The sequence below is a fragment of the Balaenoptera borealis genome (assembly GCF_965194805.1).
Source record: "Balaenoptera borealis genome assembly, chromosome: 8".
In the NCBI taxonomy this organism is placed as follows: Eukaryota; Metazoa; Chordata; class Mammalia; order Artiodactyla; family Balaenopteridae; genus Balaenoptera; species Balaenoptera borealis.
In genome coordinates, this window is record NC_138865.1 from 103,109,757 (window position 1) to 103,130,846 (window position 21,090).

The window sequence follows — 21,090 nt, forward strand, 5'->3', positions numbered from 1 at the left end:
TCAGGACCTCCTGTTCTTCACCTGGGGCCGGCCTCCCCCTCCCCCTTGGCACCCCCCGCTCCTCGCTCACCGGTTTGGCGGCCCCCTCGGTCGTCCTCTCGTTCTGAGGCGTCTCCTTGCTACTCCTGGCCTTGGCGGACACCACCTGTCTGCCTCGGCCTGGGGCGCTGGCTTCTGCCTCGCCGGCGTCCACGCCACTGTCCTCGCTCAGGGTCTGCCCGCTGTCCGAGAGCTGGGAGAGTGTGGAGGCTGCTGGGAGTGGGGACAGGAGGAGAGGCATGGTTTACAGCTGGGGCTGGTGAGGGCTTCCTGGAGGAGCTGAGCGGCAGGCTGGAAGGCTGGGGATTCTCTGGGCAGAGACTCCCTGCCACCCTCCCACCTCCTGAGACCTGCCCTTCCAACCGGGCCTGGCCCCAAGGCCACCACTTCCAGGACGTCTGCTTTGACTGCCCCTGGCGTAATGATTAAAACAGAGCTTAGGAGGCAAACCCAGCCCACAGATATGGGCTTTGTTTTGCTTTATTTTGTTTTGTTTTTTTTAACTCTCACAGTGTTGTCAATTTTTAACGAAGGACCAACACATTCGAATTAGGAGATTTCACACAAAAATCAAATTCCAAGCTTCTCGGGGAAAAAAAAGGAAGGTCTGCCATGCTTGGTCTGTGCCCCTGCTGACCTCACCTGGCCTGAGCTGAGTGATGGGCACACGCCCTCTGGTTTAACAGTTAAACCCAAACCCCTTCACTATGTGTGTAACGGCTTGGCTCCTGAGTTTGAGACACTCTGGAGTCTGGCAGGTGGGGTTTGAATCCTCTCCGACCAGCTGCGCAATCCTGGGCAAGTTACACAGCCTCTCTGAGCCTCCGTGTTCTTGTTCTAACCCAGGAGCAATGATGCCTATCCCATGGGGTTATCGTAAAGACTAACAGACATGATGTGTTGGGTGAAGCAGCCAAGAGAACAGGCTTATGCTAGATTGCCTGGCTCCACAATTACATTCCGTGTCTCAGTCTCTTCATCTGTAAAATGGGGATAATAACAGTCCAGCCTCACAGAGCTATTGGGAGGATTAGATGAGTTACTAATATCGGCAAGGTCCCTAGAACGGTGTTCCTGGCACACAGAGAGTGCTGTACACCTGTTAGCTTTATTATCATGTGTGTCCGGCTCCGTGCCAGGTCTAGAGTGATCCATCTATGATAGCTCGGGTTTCTCTCACCACATCCTGCCTGCTCTTCCCTTAGCTGCCTTCCCTCAGTGAGCTACTGAATGCAGGGACCCCGCATTCTGCATCCTAGTCTGCCCGCTGCTTGCATACAGCAGGTGCTCAGTAAATGTCCCCTGACCTGGCTGGCCACCTTCCCTGGCCAAGGCTGCCCCACGCATCACCTTAGCCACAAGATGGCAGCAGAATCCAACAAAACGTACCCAACTCACTAATAGGAGGCAGGGGGTCCTGGGCCTGCGGAGGGCTCAGACTTATGGAGTGGAAAGCCAGCTCTGCCATTCCTGCCACCTCCCCAGCTGGACAGCCTCTGGAAGCTCAGGGGATGCAGCCTCCGGCTGGCCTCCCAGGTGTCTGGAAGGTCGAGCCCACACTCTGACCCTGCAGCCCCAGGTCAGGAGACCTCCAGGGGTCCAGAGATTGCAATTTCAATGCCCACCTGTCCCCCAGCACCTGCTCTGTGCCGAGCACTGGGGGACAGAGATCACAGAAGCCACCCCTGCCCTGAACAGGCTCAGTCTTCTTGGGGAGACTTGCAGGTGAGTGCAGGATGACCAGGTCTGGGGCCCCTGGAGGAGGAGCCCGACCCTCACAGCCACCTGGCAGGACTGTCACTGTTATCTCCAGTCCCCGATGGGAAAGCATGGCAGCCTGTCCACAGTCACACAGCCAGTAACGGCAGAGCGGGGACTCACATTCCCGCCTCTGCCTCCAAAGCCCCTCAGTGCGGGCTTGGGCTCAGGACCCTGTTCCCTGGCCCCCCTGACCCTGAGGGGGCGGCTCACAGGGTGAGCATCTGGTCCCACCTTGGCTGTGTTGATGGGCAGGTCAACGTAGGGGGGACAGGGAGCCCCTAAGATGACACAGCAGCACCCTGAGCCCAGCCCGCCAGGGTCTGCGGTACTCACTGCGCGTCTGGGGCAGCGCCCTCACTTCGTTCACGTCGGGCTCGCTGTCTGGGCGGTGCACCTCCACCATGACAAAGTGCTGGTTCGTGCCCGTCTGGTCTGGGTGGCCGGAGGGGGAGGGTGGCAGAAGGCTGCCCCCCGCCAGCGGGGCCTCTGCAGGGGGGCTTTTCAGGTGCGGGGGTGACTGGACCCGCGGGAAGGGGCCAATGGGGTGCTGGTTGACCAGGGCCAGATGGGCGTCCAGCGGCCTCCTGGAGCCCGGGTTGGCCGCGGAGATGGAGGCGTAGATGGGGGAGGAGGGCGAGTCCTGTGCTGAGGAGGCCTCTGGGGCGGGGGAGGTGCCCGCCGGCGGGCTGCGGTTCTGCGGAGCAGAGAAGACGATGCCTGCGTGGGAAGACGCGGAGGAAGGCAGCTGGAGGTCCTCTCTGCCCGGCTTCCTCGTCTGGGTGATCAGGTGGTCGTGGCCTTGGGCCAAAGGTGATGGGGGAGGCAGTGGCTTGTAGCTAGGCAGTCCCTTGGAGGTGGACTTGACATCATCCTGCCAAAAGACCCAACAGGAGTAGGAGTCAGAGCCCATCGTGCCTGTTAGAGGGGAGACCTGAGCGCCCCAGTGCACCAGGCCCCGGCTGGAATTCTGTCCCCGCTCTAGCAGCTCTTGGCCACGCTGCTCTGAATAATGCAACACCCGAGTGGAAAACTTCTCCCTGCATCTCAGCAGCTGATAAGCATCGGGATCTTGGCAGGAGTCTCTGGGGATGGCATCATTACCTTTGGGAACTGAAGTGCTTGGCATTAGCCAGGGCTTGTCACAGGGCACGGGACTTAATTAGATGCAGGATGCAGAGATGGAAAACAAAAAAGGCCTTTCTTTGGCTTTTCTTTTTAAGGGATTATCATAGCTTCTGGAGACAGGAGCTGTGACAGGACTGATGGGAGAGAGTGGGTAGAAGGTGGACAGACATGGGCTGGGGTGCTGTGTGGCCCTGGGCACGGCACAGCACCTCTCTGAGTGCACCTCTGGGCAACGGGGAAAACTGCACCTACCCAGCAGAGTCGCGGGGAGGTGAGGAGCAGTGCGTGTAATGCATTAGCAAGGGGCCTGTGAGCCGGCAGGTGCTTGGTGAGTGGCAGATCCTGTCATCACTATGCCCCCCTCCCTATGCCAGCATCCAACACTGGCACAGCTCTGATGGCCTTGCGGGCACTGTTCCAAAGTCTTTATTTAGTTTAATTAATTTACTCCTTGCCACAAACTTATGGGGTAGTACACTATTATTACCCCCATTTTTACAGATGGGAAAACCGAGGTACAGAGAAGTTAAGAAACTTGCCCAAAGTCACACAGTCAGTGTCAGAGGGTGGGATTTGAACCCAGGCCGTCTGGCTCCAAAGCCCAGGCCATTCAAGAGTTTTGTGGGTCAGATCACAAGGCAACGCTACCCAGACTGCTGATGCGCGCGTGTGGGCATGAGGTCACGTTTAACTCCCTTTTCCAGCGCAATCACAGGGCCTCCTTGAGGAGCTCTCGCCACACACTTCACGGTTCAGTACTTGCTACGACAACATTCAGATAACATATCAAAAGTAACACCAACTCGGCAAATAGTCAAACAGCGAGACAGCCCTGCCTAAAATTCCCAGAACTAGCTGAGAGCTCACAGCTGAGGGCCTGTCTCCTCCCTGTGGCTCTCATCAGGGAGCCAGCCCCCAGGGTCTCAGGCAGACCCGGGAGGGCAAAACGCAATGAAAGGGGGCTTCCCTGGTGGCGCAGTGGTTGAGAGTCTGCCTGCCAATGCAGGGGACACGGGTTCGAGCCCTGCTCTGGGAAGATCCCACATGCCGCGGAGCAACTGGGCCCGTGAGCCACAACTACTGAGCCTGCGCGTCTGGAGCCTGTGCTCCGCAACAAGAGAGGCCGCGACAGTGAGAGGCCCGCGCACCGCGATGAAGAGTGGCCCCCGCTCGCCGCAACTAGAGAAAGCCCTCGCACAGAAACGAAGACCCAATACAGCAAAAATAAACAAATAAACTTGAAAAAAAAAAAAAGGCCACAAGCAAAATTAAAAAAAAATATTAAAAACAAAAAAACAAAAAACAACACAATGAAAGGGCCAGAGAGGGTCTTACCAGGGAAACGTCTGAGAGGGTGTTCATATTGCCCTGGACGGCCTCCCCAGTCTCCTCCAGGTCCAGAGTGTTCTAGAACAGAGAAGAAAGCCATGTGAGCAAATACAAACTGAGAGGGAAAAACCACTTTGCTCTCTAGGACACCAAGTCTACGTGCCCTGAGACACCTTTGTGCTGTGGTTTAAGTTTCTCCTGACCTGCCCCACTCCGTGGGAATTTACTTTACACATTAAAATTAATGTCGATTTTCATTTGGAAATCAATTTCAAGGATGTCAATTTCTTGGAGACTTTCCAGGCCTCTCCTGAACTACATGCCGATGCTGTGGGGTGGCTCTGGCCTTGACTGGGATTTCCTGTAGCTCAGCCCGTGCTCAACACTCTCAACGCCTCCAAAACCCAAGGGTTCCCTCTCCACTGCTCCTGCCAGGATCCCAGGGAGGTGTGAAAGTGGCAAGATGCAGATGAGAGGCGGATGGGGAAAGTTTCTCTCTTTTAATTTTAATGGTTTTGTGCTGTGGGGGAAGGGGGAGAGGGTTACGGTTTCAATGGAGCTTATTTTGCAAAGATGCTCATTTCTTCCTTCCTTTCCTACCTCACCGGAAGCCTAACGCTCCCTCAGGTGACACTGAGCTGCCATCTCCAGCCACCCCGGGGTGCCCAGCAGTGCTCCGCTCTAAGCTGGGCTCCTGAGGGCTCAGCAGAGCTACTTCTCTCCACCTCACCGGGCCCAGGATGGCAAGGAGCCTCCACGACCATCACCGGGCTCAACGCTCAACTCTCAAGTTCAGCGACTGATACTGAGCAGTCTCAGTGCTCCAGACTGAGGGCCTGGGGACACAGAGGAGGTGAGACACCACCCCTGCCTTCAATAGCTTAGAGAGAGTGGGGTGGACACAAATAAGCAAGGAGGAGATTGCACAGGGTGAGGAGACACAGGCATATAATGCAGCTTGGAGGGGTCATCCGGGAAGGCTTCCTGAGGGAGCGAGCACGGCTTAAAGCTGGGCAAAGGAAGGAATGATGGATGTTTCAGAGGGAGGGGTGTGCATTAAGCAGGAAGGATAGAGGATGCTTGAGAATCTTCGGGTGGTTCCCCATGAGTCAAGAGTTTCTTAGACCTAAGCCTGAGGGCAGTGGGTCACCATGGAGATGTGGTCAGGTTTGCCTCCTAAGAAGATCCCCTTTGCTCACTTCCTCTCCAGCCACGCTAGAGCCATGCAGGCATGTCAGGGCCTTTACATTTTACACTGGCTGTTCCTTCTGTCTGGAACATGCTTCCCCGGGACTATCCACAAGGCGTGATCTGTTTGCTCACCTCCTTCAAGACCTTACTCAAATATCACCTCCTCAAAAAGGTCCACGCTGACAACCCCACCTAAAATCACAACCCCCACCCCTGCCCTGCTTTATTTTCCTCCTTTGCACTGATCACTATTCTTCACCCAGCAGCCAGGATGTAATCTTGAAAGGTAAATCAGACAGTGTCTCTCTCCAGCTCATAATCCCTCCAGGGTCTTTCCATTTTACGCAGAGGAAATTCCAAACTCTGCCTTCGCTGTGCCTGGTGACTGGGCCCTTTCTTGCTACTCTTCCAACAGGATGGGATGGTTCCTGCCTCAGGGCCTTTGCACTCACTGCTCTGCCTGCACTACACTCCTGGCTCACTCCCTCATTTTATTTAGTTCTGACCTTAGTGAGGTCTTCTCTGACCAGCCCTGTTTTCAAACAGCGTCCCTCTCCAACCCCCCCGTACCACCTCTGTCTAACCCTTGACCCTGCTTCGTTTTTCTGTATAAGATTTATCACCACCTGATCGGATACTATTGATTTGCTTATTGTCTCCCCACTAGGATAACTCCTCAAAGGCAGGACTTGTGACTACCTGGTCCCTACTCTATCCTCAGTGTTCAGGATAGTGGCTGCTTGGTAAATATTTACTAAGCAAATTAATTAATCCGCGAATGAATCGATGGGTGAATGAATTAACCGGTGACTCTGGCTGTCACAGGGAGGAGGCCCGAGCAGGCAAAGAATTGAGCAAGGTGGCTACGGTAGGTCACGGAGAGCAGTAATGGTGGCTTGAACGAGGGTGAAGGCAGCAGGTGGATGGGAGGAGCCCCCTGAGTCCATACCCCTAGGGCAGAGGCTGCCAAGTCACTCCACACTGACCCCCATCTCAAATGAGCCTCCTGAAGCCTTGAGCATTCTGGGTGGGCACAGGGCACGTGGTCAGCCATGGGAATCCACCAACCTACAAGATGCCCCGCCCTCCCGGCCCTGAGCCTTTCTCACCAGGGCTCCTCATCTGGTCCCGTGATGCCTCTGGGGCAACGCCAGGCCAGGACAACTGCCTTGTTTCATCAACAAAGCTGAGGCTTACGTGCAAACCTCAGCTTCCTGACCTCTCCCGCTCTCTCCAACACTGTCTCCTGCACACCACCTCACGGGAAGATGCCCTGACAGCTTCCGTGATGCAAGGATGGGGGGATCCTTGAGGAGGGGAGGGCTGCTCTTTCACACACTGATTAGTGGTTCTGGCTTTTCTGAGATCGCACCCAGCTCTGCCACTCACAGGTGAGTGACACTGGGCAAACCACTGAACTGCTCTGTGCCTCAGTTTCCTCATCTTTAACATGGGTAAACAGCAGTCCCTCCCTCATGGAGTTGATGCATTAACACCTGAAAAATGCTCAGAACAGAGTCTGGCACAATATAAGAGGGGAGGTTATCAGAAGCCTGGGATCTTGCAAATCTGCCCTAGGAACCAAATGGCTACACAACGTGCCCTGGCCCATGTGAGCACTTCGATGGAAAGAAACAGTAATCCTTTCATACACCCCCTCCTCCAAAACCGTAATGAGTCCAGTGTTCCCAGGAAACAGTCCAGCTGGGCAACACAGACCATCTAGGATGAAGGTGAATGGTGAGGCAGGTTATGGGCAGTGACTTCCCAAGACTCGGCAGTTACTGCCTTGGCCTCAGCAGGAGGCCCCAAGGGGGTCATAGACCTGGGAGGTGCCTACACCAAAGACAAGAGGGGCCTCCATCACCTCAAATGTAGCTAGCCACTGCCACCTGCCCCCAAAATTCACCTTGTAGGCACCCTGGGGTCTTAGATGACAGTCCACGGTTGGATAGAAGACATGGGATTCTGTCCTGTTCTGGCACATCAGGAGCTTTGAATATTCATTTAGTTGATCAACAAGCATTTATCAGGCAGCCTTGACTTATGAGGAAAGCTCATGGGGGTAAAAGGTGAGCAGGCCACTGTGTCCCCAACACCCAGCAGAAGGCCAGGCATGATGGAGCTGCCCACAAACTCTTGTTCGGGATCACCGATGGGGCTGGCATTGTAATAGGGCCCATGGGAGGGGGCAAGGAAGGATCCTGATCCTGACAACACAAGCATGTTTTGCCGAGCGCTACAGGGAGGGCGTGACTTTCTCTTAGAAGGACATCAGAGAAGTCCAAACTGTGGAGGGCCTACTGCATGCCAGACCCCTGCTGGATGTTTTCCTTACATGATCTCATTGATTCTCCCAACGACCCTGTAAGGCAGGCACTCTGACTGTCCCCACTCACATCTTTTACACTTAAGCTCAGAGAAGGCAGTGACTTGTCCAAGGCCACAGGGCCATTCTACAGCAGATCAGGTTTCTAACCCATGTCAGGGTGACCCCAAAGCCCATGCAACCTTACCCTGACCCCAGAATTGAATAGGGTCCTGATACTATAGGAACCAAAGGGCCCCAGGAGGACCCTCTCTGAAACGAGAGAGAACGCAGCCATCGCTGGCCCCTGGCCTCAGTCATTCCCTGCTGTTAGTGGCATCCTGGAGCCAAGATGGAAGGCAGGGGTGGAGAGGTGGGAGGGTGAGGGTGGATCAGGTACAGACATCCGGCCCTGGGAGGAAGGCCTGAAGTGGAGCAAGCGGCAGACGGGTTGGAGCCCAGCCCTGCCAGACTCCATCTGCTGAATCCAGACGCTCAGGAGCCCCGAGTCCCCGAGCCATGTTCCTTGTGCATCTGAAATAGCTGCAGACAGCAGGCTAAGAACCCGGGGGATGCGTCAGCAGAAACGCTTCTGGAACAGGCTTCGAGAGGAGGATCAAGGTCAGAGCTCACGAAGGAGCCCGTGCGTCCTGGCCTCCTCTCCACCCCCCTCAGCCCCAGCTGCTTGGGCTGCCCTCCTCCTGCACCCACTGAGGCCAGAGACTAGCTGAGGGTTTAAACCTGGCGGCTCAATTAATCCTGCCAGGTGGGACTCTTCATCAATTCTACAGCCGAGGTGACTGAGGCTCAGAGAGGGGAGGCCACCTGCCCAAGGTCACACAGCAAGGACAGAGCAGGAAGCTGAACCCTATTCAAGGTGTGAGTCTGTTATCCAGACTACTTCCCATAAGAGCCAGGATGCCCTCAAGACCTGCTGCGGTTGCTCCCCCATCTCCTTCCTCCTCAAATCTGCGGCGGTTCAGAAAATCCCCTTCCTTTCAGGGAGAACTCCTTTTCATCTGAGTTTGCCCAGTCAGGGCTCAGATACCCCAGGGTCTGGTTTGAGGGAACTGTGGGGAGAAAATGAAATCATAAGGGGCAATCACCTGTGCTTGCCTCTGCCAGATGGACTTGTGATCCTGGAAAGGGAGGCCCGTAAGGCTGTGCGTGGCCCGGGTGCCACCTCAGCAAAATGAGGCCCTCCCCTCCCCTGCCCTCTTTCTCTCCCTTCTCTCCCCTCCCCTCTCTCCAGCCCAGTTCCGGGGCTCCTCTGCCTCCACCCTCTCATTACAATGGGAGGGCTCTTACATAAAGGTGCCATTTTCAGCTCTTTGTTCTTCTTGCTTCTTTCGTCTGATGTCTGGACTACAGGCTCCCCCCACCTCCACCCCAAAATGCACCAGAGGCCTGAGGCTGGGAGTGCCCTCCCCTTTCTGTCAATGGGCAAACTGAGGCACAGAGTCACAAAGGCTTCTGGAAGGTCGGCAGTAGAGGCTGCTGAGAGGAAGAGGACAGCGGGAGAGAGAGAAACTAGAGAGGGAGGAGTGAGAATAAGAGGGAAAAAGAGAAGGGAGAAGACTGGGGAGAAAAGACCAAGAAGAGGAGAGCAAGGGGAGAAGGAGGAAGGGAACTTGAGAGAACAGCAAGAGGTGGTGACCTCGCCAGAGCTGGGGAAGGGGAGCTTGTCGCAGCCGGTAGAGCCAGAAAGTCCTGGTGTTCCTGGGGGGCAGGGGGCTGCCCAGAGTGAAGGGGACGGCTCTGGGGGTCCAAAAGGATCATGTGGCCAGACCCTGGGGTGATGGCCGTGCTGGTGGAGACAGATCATGCTGTCCCAGCCTCTCTGAGCCAGGGCTTGGGTGGAAGTCTGGAAGCTGGAGGGGAGGGCAGAGGAGAGGACAGCAAGAGAAACAATCCTCAACACAGAGGGCTGGAACCTGCACTCGCTGGCGAGGCTGAGGCCATGGGAACCGGCACTGGGCCTTTTAGCAGCTTGTCCACTCCTGCTACCATGTTTGGCCACCAAACCACAGAAGCAGAAAGGCCCCCGGGAAGATGGTGCACAAAGCCCTCCCGAGAGGCGGGTGTTACTGCCTCGTCCCAGCACAGCCCGTGCTTCCTTCTGCCTCCGTGCGTCTCCCTCCCAATGGTCTTAGGACAAGGATGTCATTCAGTGGACAGAGAGGGTGACCCAGAATCTCCAGGTCAGGGACGGAAGAGCCCTTAGGACAGGCATTGGAAAGCAGAGCTCCAGGAAGGAGTCAGAAGCCGGTGAACCTGGCTGGGGGAAAACCCTGCATCTTTCATTTTCATTAACCTCTAACCGAAATGTAGCATCTCCTTCCTTTACGAACGGAGGCAACACAGCCCAGCAGAATCAGCAGCGCCTGTGACACTGTCACAGATCTTTCGTATCACATTGCAGAGGCTGCAAAGTCCCATTTATGCTCATATGGCCTGACAATTACAGCTGTTACCGACCTGCCGTCAGACCTTGTTACTGGGCGTGATGATAAAGAAGCACATGTTTTACCATTTGTTTCCATATTTGAAAAAGGCATTTCATCATCTGATTTGTTTCCTTTGTAATCCTGTGTGTTTTAAACATTTAAAACTGTTATCCTAAGAACGGGTCCCAGGGCTTTGCCAGCTTGCCAGAAGGATCCATGGCACAGAAAAGGTGAAGCCCCCCCTCCACCCCTATGTCAGTGTTTAGTCCAGCTCTCCTAGGTTATAGCCGGGCAAACCCGGGCTCTGAGGGGAGCAGGGGCTGGTCATGTTCCAGCAGGCTCTGACCTCCACGGACGTGGTTCTTTTTGGTGGAAGCAGCTTCCAGCACTCGCAGTGCCCACACAGGGAGAACGCTCCTCAGAGCACTGGGAGGAATGGTCCTTATTTCAGACGCCGGCTGAGGCGAAGCTGCGGCCACCCTGAGGGTCACTAATGCCTCCGGTGAACCTATGGCTCTGTGCTCTCGCACCACCCTCCGACCCACTTATCAAAGTGTGAATTATGGAGATGATTTGATTCGAGGCTGCCGTCCTCACTGCCCTTGCTAAGCTTCGTGAGGGTGGGCGCTGTTGTCTCTTGTTCCCGGCTACCAGAGCCCCGCTCAGAGCCTGCATGCAGGAGGTGCTCAACGAATGCTTGCCACATAAATAAGGAGCGGCAGAATGACTGAGTAGATAGATGTGCTCCTTCCTGCTCCCCCTCTAGGGAAGAACTTGCCCAGAAGAGGACTCCTAAACTCACCCGGGTTGGACCAGAGGCAGATGCAGCAGGTGGGATGTGTACCTCTCATCATTTGCTCCCTGTTTCTGGAAAGAGCTGCCTTGACAGTCAGGGGTCTCTGCAGCTGGAGGCGTCTGAGACAGGCCTGAGCACCTCCGCCCTCCTTTGGCCCCGGATGAGGAGGAAGGCAAGGAGGCCATGGGGAGGAGGCTGACACTGCCAGGTGCTGACAGCCACGCCCTGCACCCCCTTCTCACCTTACTGCAGGTGAGACGGGCAATGGCCTTTAGAGGCAGGGTCCCCACCTCTAGCACCCTCTAGCAAGCCTGGGGAGCCCCTTTCCAGGTACATGAGAGGCCTAGAGTGCAAAACCTCTCAAATCCAGGAGGAAGAGGGCTGTGGGTAAGGCCAGGGCAACTTCCACTGCCACCCCGACCTCAATAGCATCTGCTCCATGGGTACAAGGCTGGCTTTGGCCTTTCAGCCCCTTTTCCTCTGCAGTGCCCTTTGCCAGCCTTTAGAGTATCAATAGAATCGGCTCCTATATAGTCCACACCTGTAAGTCCACCCCTACTCTCACTCAATCTCCATGACAACCTGTAGATGGCCGGTCTTATCAGCCCACTGTACAGATGCAGAAACAGAGGCTCCAAAAGCTTAAGTCGCCTGCCCAAGGTGAAACGGCTACTAGTTGGGAGAGCCAACCCTGGTGTGTGGGATTCCAGAGCTTGTGCACTTAAGCCCCTCTGCCACAGGCCTGCTCACACTAGATGAGGAATTCAAGAAATGTCGGGCAGGCCTTTCTTCTTTCACACAGCTCTCCTGGCCGACCTCTTTATGGGAGGGGAATGATACCGTTTGGAGGCAGCCAAAATTCCCAGGGCTGACTCTCTATTAGACAAATGGAAAATAAACACAATTTGTTGAAGGGGGAAGGCTGCATCTGATTTCCTTTGATCGACTGTGTCTGTTTGAGGGAAAATGGCTGCAGAATAAGCCACGTTTAACCTGGGATTGATAACCGTGCAGCACGATCCAGGGAATTTGGGTTAAATGGAAACCGGCTCCAACTGGGGCATCCGTCTGCGGCATGTGGGTCACGAGAGCCAGCCGCCTGCCCCCTTGCCCGTCTGAACGCCAGAGCAGAGGACATTTTCCTACGATGTGGGAGGTAACTGTTCAGGAGGCTGGAACGTTAGAAGATGATCCTGGGTGGCCAGGGAATGAGGTTTCATTTCGGTTTCTGCTTCACATTTCCTTGAACTCTGCTCTGTGCCAAGCCCTGGGCTGGCAGTGGGGACACAGACAGGAGAAAGATGAGGTCCCTGCCTGACCCCACCAGCTTTCCCTGTGTACTGGGGAAGACACTCAGGCAGAGGTTAAAGCAACATGGCGGGCGTTTTAATGGAGACGTGAAAAGCACGCGTGCTCCACGAGGGAAGGGATTTTGGCCATGAGCAAGAAATGTTTTTGGCTGTTGTCCATCCAGATTGTGGGGCACGTTTGTTACTCAGCATCCCTGCAGCAAAAGCTCACTAATACATGGTGGTGTTGCAGACCAGTGCCTGGCACTTAGCGGCAAATGAATTAATATTATTTTAAGCTCTCTCTCAGGAGGAATGATGCAGCCCTTGTTCAAATACACAGATAAGTGGTGGGAACACAGGGCTGCCATTCCTTGCCGTGCCTCCCCTGGAATATTTTCCAGAATCTCCTGACAAGAGGACTCTCAGAGTTGGAGGAGACTTGGGGGTCTGCCTGCATCGTACAGATGGGGAGACTGAGGCTGACAGTGAGCGAGGGGCTTTCCTGAGGGTGCACTGCGTGGTGGGGGCAGAGAGGAGGAAGGGTGTGGGCTCCTGACTCCCCGGATGGGCCTGGTGCCCTGCATTCCTGCATAGAGGGGCTTCCAGGAGGAGGTTTCTGTCCTTGGCTCCGCATGCAGGCAGCATGGGGTGTCCAGTCTGAGACCTACTGTGGGTGTGGAGGGAGGGTGTTCCCAGGAGAAACTGAGGCCAGGGCTGACCAGGCAGCAGGAAGAGCTGGCGCCTGCAGAGCCCGTCATCACGTCTCTTAGCAGCTCAGGCTGCACGACCTCCCCAGGCCCTTCCTGGGAATGAACCTGTTCTTGGTTCAAACCCATCCCTGTCTGTTCTCAACAATCAGCGGCATCCTGGTGAACTAAGTCAGATCATGTCAGCCCCTGCTCTAACCTGCCAACGGCTCCCATCTCACTCAGACACGAAGTCAACATCCTCAGCATATAATCCGCCACACTGCCCTTCCCCTTGCTTACTGCTCCAGCCTCATGGCTTCCGGACTTTGCTCAGACACTCCAGGCATGCTCCCACCTTAGGGCCTTTACATTCGCTGTTCCCTCTGCTGGAAACACTCTTCCCCAGCTGTGGGCAGGGCCTTCTTCCTCACCTATTTCAGATCTTATGCAGGTGTCACTTCCTGACCATGCCACCCCCTCCCCAAATCCCCTTTCCTGTTTCATTTTCTCCTTAGCGCTTTTTACCACTTAACATACTGTGCATTTCAGTTATTTATGTGGTTTAGTCTGTCATTCCTGCTCTACCCTAAATTCCGTAATGGAAAGAATTTCTTTGTTGTTCACCACTGTATTCCCAGCACCTAGAACTGGATATAGCACATAGCAATCACTCAATTGATATTTGGTAACAGAACAGAAGGAAGAGAAAGAGAGAGAGAGGATAGATAGATAGATAGATAGATAGATAGATAGATAGATAGATAGATAGATAGATGATAGATAGATAGATAATGCCTAGCAAGCATCTGGTGAGCTGCTTCAGGGAAGAATCACAACCAGACTGCAGTGTTAACAGCACCAGCTCAGAGGTAAGCAGGCCTGGGTTTGAATCTACATTCCACTGTTCACTAGCTGAGCAATCCTAAGCAAGTCACTTCTCTCTAAGCCTCAGTTTTCTTCTCTGTAAAATGGGGATCATAGCAGTACTTGCCACACCTAGTTACTGGGAGGGTCAAAGAAGATACAGTTGGAAAGCATTATCATAGTGTCATGGAGATGCTTGACAAATGCCAGCTACTATTATTATTAATAAAGGCCCAAATTATTAATATGGACCAGGCTCTATGCTGAGCACTAGGGATTCGATGGTAACTCCAGACACAGTTGTTGCCCTCAAGCAGCCCACAGTCAAGGCGGGTAACCAGCCAGTCTTGTACAAATTATTGGAATATAATGACACAAGAGCCATAACAGCAAGAAGCCCAAGGGGCTGAAGGAGCCAGAGGCTCAAAGTCACCCCCCTTGAGAGGATCAGGGAAGTCTGCTTGGAAGAGGTGGCATGTGAGCTAAGGGCTGAAGCACACACAGGAGCTAGCCAGGCCATGTGAAGTGAGAAGGAGAACACTCCAGACAGACAGATTGTGTGGCGTATGCGAAGGCCGAGAGGTCTCTCAACAGCTCCACAGCACAGAAATTATCATCCTCATTTTATAAAACTGAGTTCAGAGAGGTGAAACTACTTCTTGAGGTCACACAGCAAGGAAGTGGCAGAGCTGGGATTTGAACAGAGGGCATTCTCACTCCAGAGCCTGAAAAACCTGATGAACTGGCAAACAGGAGAGACAGTGAGCACCAGGAAGAACCCCAGCTCCCCACCAGGGCCGGGTGCGGGTGTAAGGAGGTGGGGGGAAGGACCACAGCCCCCTGCCTCTGCCCCAGCTAAGGCACTCCCACAGCCCCACTCGGCAGGAAGGACGGTACCTCCATCAGGTCTATAAGCCACAGCAGCCGCTCCTGGGGAGGAAGGGTGGGCAAAAGGCAAAAAGAAAAATACATCAAATAAATATTAGGGATGGAATGGGCACAGCAAACCCCCTTCCCAAACACGCACACACACACACAAAGGCAAAATAAACAAAGGGATTCTCCAAGTCTCTTTTTTCTTTACTTGGGATGCTGTGGGCAAGAATAAAGAAGGGGTGAGGAAACCCCACTGCTACAATCAGCATGGCCTCTTTCTAACTGCCTCCTTGAAGGAAACCAGGGGTTCCTCACTGCTCTGCAGAAATAACACGTGTCCTTAAAAAGGGCCTTCAGGAGATGGTCATGTCCCCGGGGGCAATCCTGGGACTCTCTAGCAGTTGAGGCTAGGGTCATTATTCCCACTTGGCAGATGGGAAAACTGAGGCTAAGCAAAGGGAAGTGACTTGTCCAAGGTCACACCTGCAACTGAAAGGCAGAGCCCGAAGGAGGACCCTGTTCAGAAGCCTCGATCAGAGAAGACCCAGATTTCAGGGAGGCCCAGGCCCCGTGGTGGCAGAGAAGCTCAGCGTCTGCAAACTGGAGCCCTGGGCTGTGCATGTGGAGAGCACCCAGCGGGGATGAAGTTTGGAGGGGGAGTGGCAGACCCTCAGCCCAGTGCTTTCCAGAAGCCACCAAGTGCCTGCAAGGCCCCAGATACAGAGTGGTTTTTCCGGCCAGGCTGGGACAGTTCAGGAAGAACAGAGGTTTCCTCTGCCCTCGGGCTGTGGGCAGCATGTCTGGGACGTTACTCATCCTTTACTCCTCCCAACAAGCTGGGGAAAGCAGCACGGCTGCCCCAATGCCAGGAGGGAAACGGAGGCACTGCGGATCGAGGCAGCCTTTCCACATCGCCTCTCCTGCCTGTACGATGTTCTCTCAGCACCCACCCCTGAGGGCTCGCCCTGGTCTTGGTTAGTCCTGATCTGACATGCCCGTGCTATCCACCGGGTCTCAGACTCATGGTTATTCCCATTTCAGAAGCTGGGAGACCCCTTCCATCTGTCCCACAAACTCCCTGCTCAAAATCATCCCGTGGCCTTTCTGAAGTCTGCCTTTCCCAGGGTGCTCCAATCCATAGAGAGGGTCTCTCCGGCAGGGCAGGGTCAACTGCCACAGCTGGAGCTCAGATGGCCAGGGTCAGCGCTCCCCAGGTGCAGGAGAGACCCCCGGGCTGGGACAGGGTCATTGGAGGCCAGTGCTGAGCTGGGGCTGAGACCCCTGCCCAGAGCCCTTCCTGGGTATAATAGTTACCCTGACTCCTCTAAGTCCTGCCATCAGGGCCTCGGGCTGCCGTGGCCAGAGCCACCAAGGACCTCAGGTGATTTTACCCACAGGGAAATCAAGGCCCAGAGAGGGTGGGCTTAAACCTAAACCTCTTGCCTCCCAGGTTAGAACACACCCCATCCCACCCACTGTATTTCTCATCCCTGATTCTAAAGGGACCATCCCAGAATTATAGTCGGCAATCCTCCAAGTTTTAGAGCAGTGACTGATGGCTCCTGAAGCCCCATATGGACATTATCAAGCCCATCTCTGTGGAGCTGGACCCAGAGAGAAATAAACCCTCGGGCCAGGGCCCCCGCAGCCTGAAAGCAGCTCACACCCATGTGCCACATCAGAGCCAAACACGCAGCCCCAGGCAGGAGGCAGCCTTCTCCCCGCCCCAGAGGTGATCTGCTCAAGCCGAAGCGTGACATCGCCTCCACTGCAGCTGCGTCCAGAGCCAAGAGGAACATGTGGCAGCTTCCTGGTCACCCCAGGAAGGACGAGGACTCTTGGGGGATGAAGGTAACTTGGGATGGTAGGGATAGGAGGTAGAGGAGTAGAAGTTTCCCCAGAAACTCAGATCCCCAGAGCTAAAAAAAAAAAAAGCTATATTGGGAGCTGGAGTCCCCAAGGGAAAGGCACACATGCTCCAGAGCTGTCTCCTGGTGGCTGCAAGCTCATCTGTGCCCACTTACCACCTGTGTCTGCAGGTGGACATCACCGCACTCTCAGACCTCCTGCTCCCCCAACAGGACAACGAACACAGTCTAACAGAGATTCCACCCGTAAGAGCTCCCAGTTCAGTGTCTGGGAGTAACAGCGTTTAAGGAACTCGACTTTCCCACTCGCTTGCCACAGCAGAGAGGCGCCGAGTGACCGACAGACAGGAGAGGACAGGATGGAGCCGAGCCGGCTCTCCTGACCTCCAGCTCTGGTTCTTCCCACTGCACGGGCCTTAGTCACTGGCTGTTTCCCATGACGGATAATAAGGCATTTCCTCTGCACCTTCCTTGCAGAGGCCTCCCGGGGTTAATCTGCCTCTGAGCATGCTGGGGGCAGAGTCACACCATGAGATGGACCAGATGCTTCTCTAGGGGCTGGTGCGTCTGGGAGAAAGTCAGGCTGGGCTTTGGGGCTCCAGAGAATCAGGAGGGTGTGTCTCAGGGAAGAGTCCAATCACCACGACCACGACCACGAGTGCCCTGTGTGGTCTCTCGTGGGATCCTCGCATGGATTGGCATTATTTTTTCTATTTGTCTCATGACCTGTGTTTTTCACCTTTCTCCCGCAGCCTGCACCCTATCCCCCAGACTGTGAGCGCCTGAGGCAGGGCCACAGCTGCCTTGTTCACCGGTTGTGCCCTAGAGCCCATGCCTGGCATGCAGCAGGCACCCAACAATTAGGAGGTTTTCACAGGTGAAAAAACCGAGGCTCAGAAAGGCAAGGCACAGAGCTGGCAAGGGGTCGAATGCCAGCACAGGCTCCCAGTGCTGGGATTCGAACCTGGATGGGTCTCACTCCAAAGCCGTTATCTTAACTCCCCTGCTGGCCATCAAGCCAGGGACGGGGAAGGGGCAGCTCACCCTGGCTGAGCTGACAGTGGTGGAGGTGCCGTGGCTGCCCGTGGACGAGCCTGTGTCGCTGCAGGAGACCATGGAGCAGGTGTCCCCGGCCACAGGGCCGCGGGGCTGCCGTGCCTTCATCGACTCGATCTCCCGCCTCAGCACCAGGTGGTCGAAGCGGTCCAGGTCTTGGGGGGAGATGGTGCCTCTCACCTCAGAGAGGAGCAGGAACTGGGGGCAGGGAAAAGCCGGGCACTCAGCAGGGAGCTCCACCAGCAGGTGGGACGGCCCCCTGCCACCCCAAATGACCTGCATGCAAACTTGGCCACCGGCCTCCCCTCCTTCACCCTCGTGGCTCCCCACTGTCCTAGGAGAAAAGTCCAAGCACCTTCGCCTGGAGGCCGGGCCCAGCATCATCTGACCCCTGCTTCCATCTCACCTCTTCCTCCCTGGCATCTCAGCCTGCACATAAGGCCGCAAGTCCCTGAACAGGAAGCCCCTCGCTGTCCCTTCCCCCTCCTCTCCAAATTGCGTTTCCTCTGTTAAGTCTTCCCAAATGTAACCACTCCCAGTGGATTTAATCACTTCTTCCTCGGTGCAGCTTTTGAACCTCAAACAGACTTCCACTAGAGCGGGGTTCTCAAAGGGGGCAGCACGGCACAGTCACTTGGGGGGCTCGTAAAAATTACTGGTGGCCGGCTCCCATCCACAGATGCGTGCGGTCAGCCAGCCTGGGGTGGGGCTTGAGCATCGCTTTTTAAGAGCAATCCACACGATTCGAAATGTACACTCAGCATGGAAAGCCGCTGCGTTAGGGCCCCAATCACAAGGGACCTTAACTGACAGTTTCCCCAGGAGTCTGCGGGCTCCCCCGGGGCAGGGTCTGTCTCAGTCCCCAGCCTCCGCCTGGGGTTCAGTTTGGGCCTGACTCTTTGTGGGTTCTCAGGAAAGGAGTGGGGGACAGAGGGCGGCAGGGAAGGATGCGGAGACCCTGAGAGCTGAAGCCAGGCGCCCCCAGCCCCGCCTCGCGCGAGCACGCGCGGGTCACCTTGGCGTGGGTGTTGAGCAGCTCACACAGGGCCATGACGAGGGCCTCCACGGACACGCTGCCGCCGCGGTACTCCTGCAGGTAGTAGGCCATGGTGGCGCGCTCCCGTTCGTTCAGCAGGTGCCGCGCCTGCTCCTCCAGCAGCACCTGCGTCTGGTTCCCCAGGCTGCTCAGGGTCACCTGGGAGCCGGCCGGTCCCTTGTAAAACCCCAGCTGAAAGACAGCAAGACAGAGGCCTGGGAATTCGGAGCTGCTCTGGAGGCAAATGGCCAGGCCCAGCCAGCGACCCCCCTGCCGAGGAAGGGGGTGGGTCCCTCTGAGGTCTCGGCCCACATGGTAAAGCTGCAGATGTTACCAGTATGTTCCCAGAGCACGTGGCCTCCTGCAGTTGCAAAGCGCTTTCACGGCTCATGTAGCACTTTTACGTATGTTATCTCATCAGAGCCTCGTGACCATGCAGAGTCAAGCAGTATGATTATTATGGTTCCCATTTTACTCTCTAGGTTGAAATATCTTTCTTGGTATGGGGATAATAGTAATTTTATTTCCAAAACATAGCTCAGATCTGCACCCACACACTCCACCCTTCAGAGGCACTGCCTCTGCCACCATCAGCTGTGTCTAAGACGCCATCCGGTCTCCCTCCTTGTCTTTTCTGCCTCTCTCTGTCACCTACACGGAGCTGCTGAGAGGACCTCGTGAAAACACAGATCTCCTCACCTTGCTCCCCTGTTTAAGCCCTTCAACGGCAACCTATCATTTTAGGTTAGCAGGCAAACCTCTTACACGGCCCACTAAGTCCTGGGTGATCTGGCTCTTCCACCAACAGGCCAAGTGTGGCACCTGCCTCAGGGCTCTGGCACATGCTGTGCCCTCTGCCTACATCATCCCCCTCCTGCTCCTGCCCAGACTTTGATCTCACTAACCTCCACTTCACGTTCAGTTTACGGCCCAGACACCATGTCACTACCTCAGAGAGCCTTTGCCCTCTCCCTCTGGCCTCTCCCCCAATCTAAACTAGGTGTCTCTGTCATTCTCTCTCATCAGACGCAGCACCTTTCCTGGATGGCACTGAAAGTCTTTTGTGATTAGATACATGTGCAGTTTTGTTTTGTTTTTATGTGTGTCTCCTTCACTGGGGATAACCTCCACCAGGGTGGGGACCTGATCTGTTCCGTTCGTGCCGTTAACCCAGGTGTCCAGGGCGGTACCCAGAACCTGGTGGCACTCACAGACGTGTGTAGGATGGAGGATGGACAGTCAGCGGGCTGCCCAGATGAAATGAGACCGTGTCCGTGAGTCTCCCAGCCCACCCTGCCAGACCCAGAGCTCCCCGCATGGGGAGCTGTGAAGAAGCTGAAGACACCCAGACAGAGAGCAGCCTACCTTGTTGGTCCCCTCTGCTGTGAGATCCCCAGGAAAGCTATGAAGAAAGACAAGCATGTTCAGCCTCATGTCTGAGCAGTTCAAACAGGCACAGGGAAGGGAACGGCTGCTTTGCTGCGGGATGAGCAAAGCTTTGGGAGAACTATGGCCTGCACTTGCTGGGGCCACTCAAGGGAATATCAACCCCTGGACAGACGGGCAGCTTCTGTCCTCCTGACCAACCACGTGGATGGCATTTCTAAAACCATGCAAGGTGGTCTCCTGAGTTGTTTCCAACCCTACAGGGGCCAGGGAGGTAACAAGGAGAGGAGAGACTGAATGGCAACTGCCTCGTGGCCTCGGGGTCAGGCCAACAGTAGGGAGGGTAGGGATGGGGTCAGCTGGAGATGCTGAAGTGCAATGCGCAGGTGCAGCTTGGCTCCGGTCTATTTTCACAAAAAAACGTGGGCTCAAGCTGCCAGGATCCCTGATTTTCAAGAAGCAGCCAGAAATCCAGTTTTTTTCATGGGAAACCAGATGACCTTTTAAATGTTGGTAACTAATTTTTTAAAGTTATAATACTGTGCAGGTGAAAGGAAGAGAGGAAGGAGGGAATGAAGAAAGGGAGAAAGAGATGCTCTGGGCGTGTTTGGCTTGGGGGCCACCAGCCAGTCTGAGACTTCTGATGGAAATCCAAAGGTGACATTTTACATTATTAGCAGCTACGCAGCCCACCTGGCAACTGTATCTCACTTTATGACTCCCAAGACCCTTTCACCCAAGTGACGCATGGGATCCTCATCCACACATCTGGGATGGGGGCTGGGGTTATGACTCCCACTCCTCAGACAAAGCAACTGAGGGCCAAAAAGTAAGTTATGTGATTTGCTGGGGGGCAAATAAAGAACGGGAGAGCTGGATCCTGTGGCTCAGCTTTCCAAGGGAAACCAAGGCCAGGAGGGGAGAAGGGATGTGCCCGAGGTCCTGCCCGGCAAACGGAAGGGACGCCGGGGCTGGGACCACAGGCTCTGAGAATCAGTGCAGTCTTCACGGGTCAGGGCATGGTGCA

At 55.2% G+C, this 21,090-nt stretch overlaps 1 protein-coding gene across 4 annotated transcripts in view; it reads right to left on the reverse strand.

Moving 5' to 3' along the window:
• WHRN (whirlin) overlaps positions 1-21,090 on the reverse strand; it is a 92,055-nt gene that overhangs the window by 1,741 nt on the left and 69,224 nt on the right. The window contains exons 5-11 of one of the 4 annotated variants that reach the window (XM_082403900.1): positions 20,043-20,079; positions 18,657-18,869; positions 17,630-17,839; positions 14,739-14,771; positions 4,261-4,332; positions 2,134-2,671; positions 71-249 (exon numbers count right to left, since the gene is read on the reverse strand). In XM_082403900.1, coding sequence (XP_082260026.1) covers positions 71-249; positions 2,134-2,671; positions 4,261-4,332; positions 14,739-14,771; positions 17,630-17,839; positions 18,657-18,869; positions 20,043-20,079 — 1,282 coding nt within the window. Of the gene's footprint in view, positions 1-70; positions 253-2,133; positions 2,672-4,260; positions 4,333-14,738; positions 14,772-17,629; positions 17,840-18,656; positions 18,870-20,042; positions 20,080-21,090 lie in introns of all 4 variants that reach the window. The other 3 variants (XM_082403899.1, XM_082403902.1, XM_082403901.1) reach the window with 3 other exon arrangements.